Source organism: Aptenodytes forsteri, unplaced genomic scaffold (genome assembly GCF_000699145.1).
Source record: "Aptenodytes forsteri isolate BGI_AS27 unplaced genomic scaffold, ASM69914v1 Scaffold287, whole genome shotgun sequence".
In the NCBI taxonomy this organism is placed as follows: Eukaryota; Metazoa; Chordata; class Aves; order Sphenisciformes; family Spheniscidae; genus Aptenodytes; species Aptenodytes forsteri.
In genome coordinates, this window is record NW_008794854.1 from 270,267 (window position 1) to 282,709 (window position 12,443).

At 39.6% G+C, this 12,443-nt stretch overlaps 1 protein-coding gene across 1 annotated transcript in view; it reads left to right on the forward strand.

Annotated features, from left to right (window-relative positions):
* Positions 1-12,443, forward strand: part of POU2F1 (POU class 2 homeobox 1) — a 46,066-nt gene that overhangs the window by 31,605 nt on the left and 2,018 nt on the right. The window contains exons 9-14 of the mRNA XM_009274558.2: positions 788-961; positions 4,680-4,821; positions 7,005-7,150; positions 8,015-8,194; positions 10,814-10,919; positions 11,371-11,716. Coding sequence (XP_009272833.2) covers positions 788-961; positions 4,680-4,821; positions 7,005-7,150; positions 8,015-8,194; positions 10,814-10,919; positions 11,371-11,716 — 1,094 coding nt within the window. The remainder of the gene's footprint in view (positions 1-787; positions 962-4,679; positions 4,822-7,004; positions 7,151-8,014; positions 8,195-10,813; positions 10,920-11,370; positions 11,717-12,443) is intronic.

The window sequence follows — 12,443 nt, forward strand, 5'->3', positions numbered from 1 at the left end:
ATGCTCAGTTTTTTTCAGATCCTTATTATTGCTGTATAGCAAAATGCTCTAGTATGCCAACGTTCAGGAATAGCGAATCTTGTGTGGACTTCCTGGAAAATTAGCCTTTTATATAGAAGAAAAGTGTGACTTAAAAGGAATTATTTTCTGTAGATTGCCTTTGCTTAATTTCTCGTATCACCAGTACATTGATTCTTACTGTTGCAAGTACCAACAGAGGGGTTAAAGGGGGATCTATTTTTTTTTCTTACTGGAAGAGTTGAGTTAGTCACAAGAGATGGCATTAGAGGAAACTTGCCATGTTTGCTGGGCCTGTATGTGCTCACTGTTCCAAGATTAAATAGGAGACTTGAATCTTTTGGGCTGATGACAATCTGCCACCTCATACAAGCAGTAAATTCAATTTAAAAATGATTAAAAGGGGATGAATGCCAAGCTGTCTATAAATGATAGAACTATATCAAGTAAAGGTGTTCAGCCTTTCTTTGAGCAGCTTCTGTAGCAAGTGAAAGTTGTTGGTTATCTGCTGCATTGAACATCTCTTACTTTTCTTTAATTGGTTCTGACAGAGCCTTTAAAAGGCTGTCATACTAATCGAGTTTTCTGGATTGTGATTGCTCGTTCTTGAGAGGAATGTAAATAAATCGGAGGAACTTTCAGATTGGTGGAAATGTCAAATTCATTGATCTCTCTCAAAGAAACCTCACATACCTTTTCTGAATTTAATTTTTGCTGATTATTCTTTTAAGTCTGATCTTCATCTTTTCCTTGCTCTCTATCTTAATAGCCAGCAACCCCAACACGCACAATAGCAGCGACCCCCATTCAGCCACTTCCACAGAGCCAGTCAACACCAAAGCGAATCGACACTCCCAGCTTGGAGGAGCCCAGTGACCTTGAGGAGCTTGAGCAGTTTGCCAAGACTTTCAAACAAAGACGGATCAAACTTGGATTCACTCAGGTGAGACTGCGTACCTTAGTGCCTGCCAGTGTGGAATCTGAGGTCTCATCTTTCAAGTCTGGAGGGAGACTACAATTCTACCTTTTCCTTAGGAGAACCTTCTTAAATAGGGTTATGCTCTGGCCTTTATGTAGGGGATTTCTAAGAAGTAACAGAAAAAGCCATACATCCATCTTACTTCCCTGTTGGTTTTAAAGCATAGCCATTTTCCCAGCAGGTACGTGCATTTACCAGCTCCAGATGTCATTGCATGTGCACTATTCATTCTGTAGGATGTAAAATGAATGGGACAAAGCACTTTAAAGCTGCCTTTAGAAGTACAAAGTTCCAAAAATCATACAGCACAATTAACTGCTCTGTGTGTTTAAAAAGTATGTCACAACTGTGGACTTGCTTTGGATGTCAAAGGGGTTTTATCTCTCAAGCGTATTTTCCTATTAAACATCAATGATTTCTGTATTTAACGCTTTTGCTAAGGTTCCTAAACAAAACCTGAAAGGACTGTCACTTTGAAGTTCTCTCCTTACAGAGGTGAACTGGAGTTGTGGTTTGTTTTGGTTCGCTTAAAAGCTCCAAAATACCCATAGAGCAGAAGAAAAGTAATCTTGAACATAGTGAAAATGGTTGAATGAGGAGTACAATTAAAAGTACAAAGTGCATTTATATGTTCTGTTATTCTGTTAAAGGGAAATGCTGCTTGGATCCAAGAGTCCTTTCTTATTAATATCAAAATGATTCCCCCCCCCCAAAATTAAAATATCTGTCCAGGTAAACAATTAATTTTGGCAGGAGTCTGTGGCAAGCATAGGCGTGTTTTTGCTAGAAGAAATAGCACACAAAAATCAAAGTAGGTATTTAAAAGTCTGAGCTCAGAGCAGTCAGTCCAATATATGTGATTTGTTCCCCCTGCCCAGAATAAGTAAATCTACTCTAGCTGAAAGTATGTGCTGAAGTCAGATTTATTTTTCTGGCAAAGTCCTAAATGTTTGAAAAATCAGGGTTCATAATGAAAGCTCCTGGCAGCATCTTAATTGTAACTCAAGAACAGAATGTTCTTAGTAAAATGAAGTGCGTTTTGCTGGCATGTGTGCCTCCTTCCCTCCCTTCTTTCCACTAGAGGGAGGCACAGAAATACAAGTGATGGACACACACAAAAGCTAGAATAGAGCAGAACAGAACAGAGTACAATACAATAGCTTCCCTATAGCCTGACTGAGGAGGTTCATGTAGATCTTTAGTTATTATGTTTAATCTGCCCTGCTGTGAGATGATTATAAAGGCTCAACTAGACTTTTTAAGTTATGGGTTAACCCTTCTTTATTGACCCTGTTGTGAATTTTCACAGTGAGGAAAAATGAACACAACTGCTTAGGCTTACATTTCAGTATTTGCTTTTGAGCTTAAAAAAGGGGAATCTTGAGAAAGTGATAAAATTGCATTTGATCGTTCCTATCCTACTCTGAGTTTGTATGTGTATAATTAGGCAGTTCTCATAACTTCTACCTCATTGCATAATTGGATGATAATTAGAGACCCCTATTACTTTGGTTTCCTATAGTTGGATAAATAGACTGCCTTTCAGAGGACAAAAGAAATTTCTTTCCAGTGGTACTGTAAGCTTTTTCAGACTTGCCACCCCTGCCTTTCAAAAATAATTGAAAGATTTAGTTTGAATTGCAAACTAATCACTACATTCTGTCTTGTGAGCAATATAACAGGTTTTGAACTTCAGCAGTTCTGTCTCTTCTCCCACCTCGAAAAGTGGGTGATGGATTTAAATCTTTTTGTTTAACTGTTTTCCTTAAAAAGATCTCCATGTTTGACATAGAGGCACAACGAGCATACTGCATCTTAGCATTATTGCAGGTATGGGACTGATTGGTTGGTACAGATTCAAGCTATGTGAGCGAACATTTTAGACAATGTTATTTTTATTCTGTAAAAGGTATTACCTCTGCTAGTCCATTTGAGCTTCTTAACAGACCAGTACACACAACAGTGATGTACTTTATAATCAGTTTCAGTTCAGTACCGGAGCTTCATTCAACCTACAAAGTAGATCAGATACGTACAGTACCTTTATCCTCTGTTCCATCCATCCTTTCAGCGCCCCATCCCAATCTGTAAAATTCTCATCCCAATATGTAAATTCCTTTGCCTACAGCTGAAATGCTGCCACCTTTTGGCGTTGAAAACTATTGACAAAGAAATGGTTAACTATTCATTTTAAATCAGATGGCAAATGTTAGTAAGAACAACATAAATACCAGAATTAAATTTAGTCGGGGGACTGGGGCAAATTTCATAACTCTTTCCTGCCAAGACATAAATCAACTTACCTCTAAAATGGTTTACATAGCCAGGTTTTCGTCTTCATAAACCCACTAGAGCATCCATGTTACTTCTCTTGGAATGATTTATGAGTTTTAAAATGCACGGAATCCTGGCGTATGGGTAGAGTTATAAATGTGAGTTCCCACATGTTTCCTCTGATTGAAGGGTGTACAGACCAATTGTTCTGGTCCTCTTCTAGGAATGAAATTGTTTTCTTTACACAACCTGCACAATTTCTAAGCTTACCAGAGGTTGTTTTCTTCCTCACTTGGATGTGGCCACTCTGCATGCTATTAGTATACTTGTGTCAAGCTGTGGTTGTGGATTTGACCTAAAAGGAAAGAAAGCAAGCTTTACACACAATCCAACTAACCCACTTGCAATTAAACTCCACTAACTATGCTCAAGCTTTTCAGTCTCTTCTTCTAGACTTTTCATTCTTTTTTGTGTTAAAAAATAAAAGTCTAAATTAAACTACTTTAGACCAAATAGCATAATTAAAAAATAATTACATTTTTTCAAAGGGCAGGACTTCCAGCTTTAAAACAAAACAAGAAAACATTATGGTGTTTTTAATGGCCACAATAAAGAATGGATTGATTTTTTTTTTTTTTTAAAGCAAGACTTTCCAAGTGTAAACTACATAGAGATGTATATATATAGATATTAGGATAAGCAAAATGTCTGATAGCTAGCTAAAACTGAGTTTTGAAAAGCAGTAGCAGATGTAAAGAGATGATCATCTGTCTGTAAATCTTATGGATAGCTTTTTGGCAGATGGGTAATGGTAGCGAAGACTACAGTTAATTATTATTTGGAATGGTTCAACTTCTTGTCCGCTTTGAAATGTGTATCTGTGGGGAGAAGTTTGGTTTGAACCTCAGAAGATATTGAAAGTTCAGATAAGAATATTTTTGCATCTATTTAAATGTGATATATGTTTGTAGGCATCTTTTCAAGAGTGTTTTTCTACTAATTTGAGAACATGAATTCACTGCATTTCTGCTTATTTGAACTTTTTCTTCTTCGGTGTGAAATATGCAGATACTTAAATCTGCTCCTAAAGAGAGCTTGGCCTTTACTTATTCTAAAGAATAAGAAAAAAATTGCAAGTTAATATTCAGTGGAATGTTCTGCTCAGTGATAATGCAAAGAAGACAAAGCATCAGGGATTTCCTGGAAAGAGTTACATGGTTAAACTGACTGAGGTTTGACATTTCTTTATTTGCTTTAGTGTGAATCTTAATAGAGCCAAGCAAGTTTCTGTGAAACTGAAATCCCACGCAGCAGTGGAGTCACTAAGAAAACACAAGACTGTGAACAGGATTCCTTGCTTTGGAAGTGCCTATGTTAGTGAATCCATTTTTTCTCTTTCTTTGTCCAGGGTGATGTTGGGCTCGCTATGGGCAAACTCTATGGAAATGACTTCAGCCAAACTACCATCTCTCGCTTTGAAGCCTTGAACCTCAGCTTTAAGAACATGTGCAAGTTAAAGCCGCTTCTGGAAAAGTGGCTCAATGATGCAGGTGAATGAGTCTGTGTATTTCTTCACCAGCCTACCAAAATCAGTAGGATTCTGAAAAACCCTGCAAAACTGCTTCGTTTGTGCCCTTATGGTTTTATGAAGCCACCAATTGTTGTAACTGTCCATGGGACAAACAAGGGTGTAGGAATAAGTGTCCATACTTCCCTTTTCATGTGCCCATACGCATCCGAAATTGTTCCAATATGAACTTTCAGAATTGTGTTCTGCAGCCAGCTGAATAATTGCATGGGATGAGGTATAATATGTGTCATGGTTTTCCTCCTTCATGTATGTTAATGCATATAACTTCTAATCCTCTTCTAGCTTTCTTTTTCAGATGTGTAGTAGAGAGAGGGTTGCATGGTTTGTTTTTTCAGTAGGCAGAGCTTATTGCATTCATCTCCTCCCACACCCCTATGTGCATTCTTTTCATCTCTCTCCAAGGGTCCATATAAACACTCTCTTTCTCCCCATAGGAAGAGTTTTTTGTGGGTTAGGTTTTGCTTTTCCCTTCCAGAATTATTTTTTCCCGGGAGATAAGTTATTCATGATGCCAATGTTGGTAGTGTTCCTTTTTTGTTTTCTTTTTTTTCCCCACCAGCAAAAGGAGCTTGGATGGTGGTGCTAGGTGTTAGGATAGAAAGTGTTTAAGAGTGCTGTCAGCCAGTTTTTTCTTCCAAGTATACAACTGTACATAGTATAAAACTGATGGATCTGCTAAACAGATGGCAGGGACGGTGTGTGCCTTCCTATTTTTACCAAAATGAAGAGAGCTTTATGCTGACGCCTACAGCATTCTCTGAAATTTTGAAAGTAATTGGATGCAGTGTTGAAAATTTGTCCTGCATTGAAACAAGGAAGTGTCGTTCTGTTGTGCTGACAGGGGTTATCTTTAGGTAATCTAGATCTGTGATAGAAAACATAAAGATCTTCACTTGAATGCTCTAGTCTACAGGCCAGTGGTCCCTAAACCTTCCAGCAACACTGGATGAATCCAGTGCTGCAAGGAATGTCATAGTTTGCTTTTCCTGCTAGCCTGAAGAAATACTTGGATCTGTAAAGTTAAGGACTGCAAACAGTGTCAGGGTCCTTCACAGTCTGGAAGTTGTGAACCATCATCTTTGGCTCTGATTCAGTTTCATGAAAATCTTTGGAAGAAAGATTCAGGTGACTTTAAAGGCTACTTTTAGGTGAAAGCAGGCAGGAGAAGCATACCGATGATGCCTTCCATTACGTTACATTGGAGTGTTGGAGAATTTCGTTACAGAACTCAGCTTGTTCTGTGGGGTTTTCAGGATGGAGACGGGTTTCAGCACATTTATGGGTGCCCCATTACTGGAAAAAAAAAAAAATTCTAGAAAATAATAAGTGAATGTACTTGCCCATTTGAGCCTACCAGAATGGTCTTGGGCATTGTGACCTTTGACACCTGCTTATCACCCACAAACCCCAGTGCAGTGAGGGATCTCCAGCCATAATTAATCATTTTGTTTAAATTCCCTGCTGGAACCTGCCTGTTGGTTATTTTGCACTTTCTGCTACAAAGTGGGGTCAAGTGTGTTCTCTCTTTGCTCTTCTGTGGAGCCGAACAGATAGGATTAGGTGTTGACAGCTAGAGACCTAGTGAAGCTAAGGAGGGGGAGCTGCTAGCTGTGTAGGCTGTTTGGTAGAACTGCATAGCACTGAGTATCTCCTAAGATGGGAGAGAAGAGGTTGAATGCTGTGAAGCTGGCTATGAACTTCCTCTTCCTCTTGTGTATTGCAGAGTGGGTAAAAGAAGTTTCAGGCTGCTCAGATTTTTTCATAATTGCCTGTGATTTACAGCTGTGGCTCATGGATAGCAGTTACTGCTTTTTTTCTTTAAACTGTGACTTGCAGTGAATGAGTGTGGGGTGGAATGAGATAAGGGAGATACAAACTTTGTATAGGTATTATAAAAGGGATACTGTGGTAGCATACAGGAGCAGAGAGTGCCCTCTGGGCTTACTTGTAGCTTTTAAGTTTCAAGTGTATGTTGTAATTTACAAGTACAACGATCAATGCGTGTGATCTTCAGAAATCTCTATATATCTGGAATAGATACAGAGTGGGTTTTAACATACCTTGCACAGGTGAAGAAGACTTGCATTAGACTGCACTGCAGTCAAATAAAATCTCCTGATTTGTGTTACTTTCTTTTTTCAGAAAACCTCTCATCTGATTCAACTCTCTCCAGCCCAAGTGCCCTGAATTCTCCAGGGCTGGGGATCGAAGGTTTGAACCGTAGGAGGAAGAAACGCACCAGCATAGAGACCAACATACGTGTGGCCTTAGAGAAGAGTTTCCTGGAGGTCAGTGATCCTGTTGCTCCGCTCAGCCTATAAAGAAATGAAGAAACTTTGCTTAACAATCATATCTGTTGGAGTGAACCCATTACTGTGCTATTTAAGAAAGTGCTTGAATACAAAGGCTGTGCCAAGAAGCACGCATCAACATCTACTTCACTTTAAAAAACAAAAAAAACCAAAAAAAACCCACAGACCCCCTCAAAAAACCCCTGATTAGTTCTTGCAGTTCGCTGACTGTGATTTCGCATTCCAAGATACTGAACCATAGGTCTAAGCTTGATATTCTGCACATCAAAAAAAAAGAAAAAAAGATTACCCTTTCTGAGGGTGGCTAAATGGGGTGACAGTCTAAACATACATAATGTGAGGTTTTTAGCTGGCCTTATGTTACTCTTGTTAGGTACTTTGTGCAGCTGTATGGGCAGATAGCCTCTGTAAGTAGCCCGTTCAATCTACCTGTCTTTCATTATAGGTCTAGACAAGTTGGAGGTTCATTTGGCTATTGCTGTAGTTTATCTCTCCTATTCCTTTTCGAGAGATGCTGAAAGAAAGATTTCCTTATCGAGGTCTAGAATTCCTTGAAGGATCAACTCACAAGTCAGATCCCTTCTCTCAAAAAGAAGCATGTGACCTTAGTCTACATCACCCGTCTCTGAGGAACACAGCTTACTATTGGTAGAAATGTTCCCGTAACTAGGAAAACGGAGGGCAGAAGTATCTATTATGGTCTATCTCTGTAGATACTGTACCACTGACCAGATTCTGGATATAAATGGCCCATCCAGATTTCTGCCTCATGAAGAAGCTATAATGTAAAACTTCAGAAGGTAATTTCACAGCTTTTCAAGTACCGTTTCCTTTTCTCAGAACCAAAAGCCTACCTCGGATGAGATCACCATGATAGCTGACCAGCTAAACATGGAGAAGGAGGTGATCCGCGTATGGTTCTGTAACCGGCGCCAGAAGGAGAAAAGGATCAACCCACCCAGCAGTGGTGGAACCAGCAGCTCGCCCATCAAAGCAATTTTCCCTTGCCCAACCTCACTGGTAAGAATCCAGAAACTGTGTTGACAAAGATCACTGGAAGAGATAGTTCTACTGTGCTCACTGTGGAAGTTGCACATGCTACACCTTCTTTGTACAGCAGACTTGTTCTCACAAATTTATATTTTACTGGCATTTTAAGTATCCTACTTGCATACTATATAAGAGAGACAATGCTTACAAATCAGGCACTAGTTGGCCCTTCAGTTTGGGTGTTTTATTTAGTCAGCTCGTGAGTAAATATTCTGACTAGCAAATTTGCAGTTGGGGTTATTGCTTTGAAAATATTCCAGATAGTAACCAGTTTATATCTGGACTTCCTCTCTTGCCCAAACTACTTTTGTAAAATAATAGTAATAAAAATATGCTTAACAGCTGTACTCCTCCCCTCTTATTTTGGCTGCTCTGATAAGTAGATGAGCAGCCATAAAACGTATCATTTGGAGACTTAAGTCACACAAATCCAATGATACTGTTGTCACTTTTAGTCAGGAATGATTTATGTAAAAAAAGACATGGAATAAAGGAACAATTTAGCTAATACTCATGTAATTAATTTCCCACACTTGTATTTGCCTCAGGTAAACACAAACTTCATGAAAATAAGAGTAACAAAACACATGCATCAAGGTTCCTTCAGCTCCTTTGCTACCAATGTCCGTGGAGGTCTGTTTTTCTAAATAGAAACAGTAGCTATTAGATTTCATAGTAGCTATGCTAATAGGAATGTGGTGGAATTTATGTAGCCTGTAGCTGTCCTTTTGTAGTATTTATTCCACCCTCATCACTGTAGTAGCTAATATCTTCCAGTACTTCATTAAATCATTAATTTTGGTGACGTGTCATTCTTTCCCCTCATCCTTGTCTCAGGATGTGTGCATGCAACCTTTTGTTTCAGGGGAAGGGATGTGTTAAACGTACTTAGGCTCTTTTTTTTTTTTCCCAACTGGAAGGCAAGGTTGCATGCCTTACTACCAAAGCAGAATATAGTGAGATTTATGATAGTGTGTTTTAGTAACCATGCAAGTTTACTCGGACTGCAACTTAAGAAAGCTTTCCAACGTAAATTTCCCTTTTATTATAAACTGCCATTGTAGGTAAGAAATTGAGGTGTTAACCACAGTCTCCATTTTTTCAGTGATGTTTCACTAAGCATTTTCACTCATTGTAAGCTTCTCTTAAGACTGTGCTGCCACTCAAATGGATGTTCCAGCCCTGCTGCCCCTAGCCTTCACTGATTGTGTGCTTTGTTGATTCCTTGTGTCAGCTCTGGAGATTGTGTCCAGAGGATGATTGGGCTTAGTTTACTAGTTTGACTGCAAATTAACCATGTGAAGAACAATGATGAATTTTCAGTAGGGCTAGATAACCGATCTGACTTGTAGCCTGCCTGCACAAGTGTTAGGGCTCTGAAGCAGGATTGGAGGGGAATGCTCCTTTTGATGGCAGCCTACTTTTGCATTGGCTGAAGTCAGTCATTGTAACCACGGGGTTAGCTGTATTAATTCTAGGTCATTCAGTGCCCTGAAATATGGATTGTGACCTTGGCCTTAACTGTTCGGTGGGCAGATGACAGATACGATGTCTGGGCTGCATTTGTGGGAAGTGTACTATGTATCTAGCTCTTCTTTATTTCATACACTGTTTGAGATGGGCAGAAAGCTTTTAGATCTGTCCCAGTTGCCCTCGTCTTGTTTAAAATGCATGAAGCATTTGACTTCCTATAAGAGGTTATGCGGCATGAGAGAGATTTCTCTGATAACAAACTTAAGGTAAGAGAGGGGAAAGGAGGAAGGTTTTAGCCTATATCCTTGGCTATGTTCTCTTGGGCAATTCTAAAGGATTCATTTCTCTCATTGATGTATAACAGCCTTCAAATATTACCGTTGGACACCATTTCTTGTCCATAAAAAGTCCTTTCTCTCCTTATATTTCATTTTTCCTCATAAGCTAGTTCCTCCAGCCTTAAATCTTTGGTGTTTTTTATCCGTAATGTCTTCAGTTTATTGTAGCTTTCTTGTAATAACCTGTCTGCAAGTAAAATTAGCTTATGTCATTTGAATGTTTTAAAATTCAGAGATCCTTCCTCTGGCACAAGGAAACTTACCAAAGTAGAGTTTATAGTTTGGCTGAGTAAAAGTGAAATGTTATTCTGTTTATCCATGTAAACACATTACACTAAATACCTTTGGTAATGCTGGGGCATTTAAATAATTTTATCAGAGAAAGAGATTTGGAACTGAAAAGATGTTTAAACCCGTGCAGAAATAATATATTTTGTAACTCTTTCTGTAAGAGTGACTCTATTAAAACAAGGTGCTGTCTTTGGAGGGAGGCAGAGAGGGAAGGCTAACTTGCAGTTCTGAGACAGCGTGGATGTAATGGATACATCTCTCTTCAAATACTGAATGATTAAGAGTAAAGATATTGCTGGTAATTAGAGAAGGTACTATGGTTGGTCCACTGAATGATGAAGTAATGTAATTACAAAAAAGTTAGTTTATATGCAGTGTTTTCCCTGATAACTTCCTCAGTTGAGGATGGGAAGAAAGAAATCCAAGTCTAGTAGCTAACTCTTTGTCTTTTACCAGTTGAGCAGTTGTGTTCTTTTTTGACCTCCAGGTGGCAACCACGCCAAGCCTTGTGACTAGCAGTGCAGCTACAACCCTGACTGTCAATCCTGTGCTCCCTCTGACCAGTCCTGCTGTAACTAGTCTGCCAGTCACAGGTAAGGGCTGATTTCCCTTGCCCCCACATTAACCTCTACCATTTTCCCATTTTAAGCTCTTCAAAAGGTCATTCAGTATTGGTCACACTGGCAGCCCAGGACGTTCTTGTCATTGTTCCACTAGGAACAAGGTTTCTTAGTTACTCCACTAGGAAACTTCAGTCTTTGTGACCATTCAGTTGACTTTTCTGGGGATAAAATCACAGGTGATGCTGGAATGAAATATGCTATATTCCATTGCTAGCTTCTAGATTCTAGAGCTCCTCAGCCTCCTCTTGGAAGTGTCATTTCATTATAGTCTGAGCTTCTCATTTGGACTCTCAGTGCTTCTTGGTCCTACAGAAATGTGTGTTTGTCTCCTTTTCAGTTGGATGTGCAGTTCAGGTGGGTAGTGGTTTCTCTTTAGTCATATCTGTGTTTTGTACTGATCTAACCAGAATCAATCTTCTAGGCACAACAGAAACCACCTCCAACAACACAGCAACAGTGATTTCAACAGCACCTCCAGCTTCTTCAGCAGTGACATCACCCTCCCTGAGTCCTTCCCCTTCTGCCTCAGCCTCCACTTCAGAGGCATCCAGTGCCAGTGAGACCAGCACAACACAGACAACCTCCACTCCCTTGTCCTCCCCTCTTGGGACCAGCCAGGTGATGGTAACGGCATCAGGGTTGCAAACAGCGGCAGCAGCCGCGTTACAAGGAGCTGCACAGTTGCCTGCAAATGCAAGTCTTGCTGCCATGGCTGCTGCAGCAGGACTAAACCCAGGCTTGATGGCATCCTCGCAGTTTGCAGCTGGGTAAGGATGAATTTTTCACACCCTTTTAGGTGAGGTGACAGAAGAGGGAAGGAGAATTCTTGGTCTGAATTGTATGGGCTTTTATATATCACTATTTTCTGGTAGCTCACTTTGTGATTCTAGTGTCGTTTATCTCAAATTCTGAAGGTTTACTTATAGATGGTAATTGGCCATTCCCATCAATGTACACAAATGTTTTCATTTTACAGATGAAAAAGCAGTGTTGCAGCAATGTTGTGATTTGATAAGTCATCCATCCCACTGCAGAGCTTGACTTAAGAGCTGCAACTTACCAGTGAATCATAGCATCTGTTCAACTAATTGTAAAATGGAGAGCTAGCCTAGACCCACTTCACACCTCTGTGATCATTTCTCCATCATCAGCAAGAAGCTGTAAAAGAGACATGATGTATTGTTGAAGTTTTAGTTTTAAAAACGTTGCTCTGAGAGATGACTCTTTGTTTCTTCAATTCCTCTTGATTTACATCTTTCTTATCTGAATTTGGGACATGATGATAGCTCTCTAACGAGTGGCAGTTTCCCCAAAATACTTTACAAGAATATTTTACAGCAACAATCAATACAAGTCATGTATTTACAGTACCTGTACTTCAGGCATGTCGCTAACCACACAGCTGAAAGGCAACGTCTACTCAAGGCGTCGTGAAGGAAAAACTAAAATAAACTAAAATTAGCCCTTAATCTCTGGTCTTTCCACCCTCCCTGC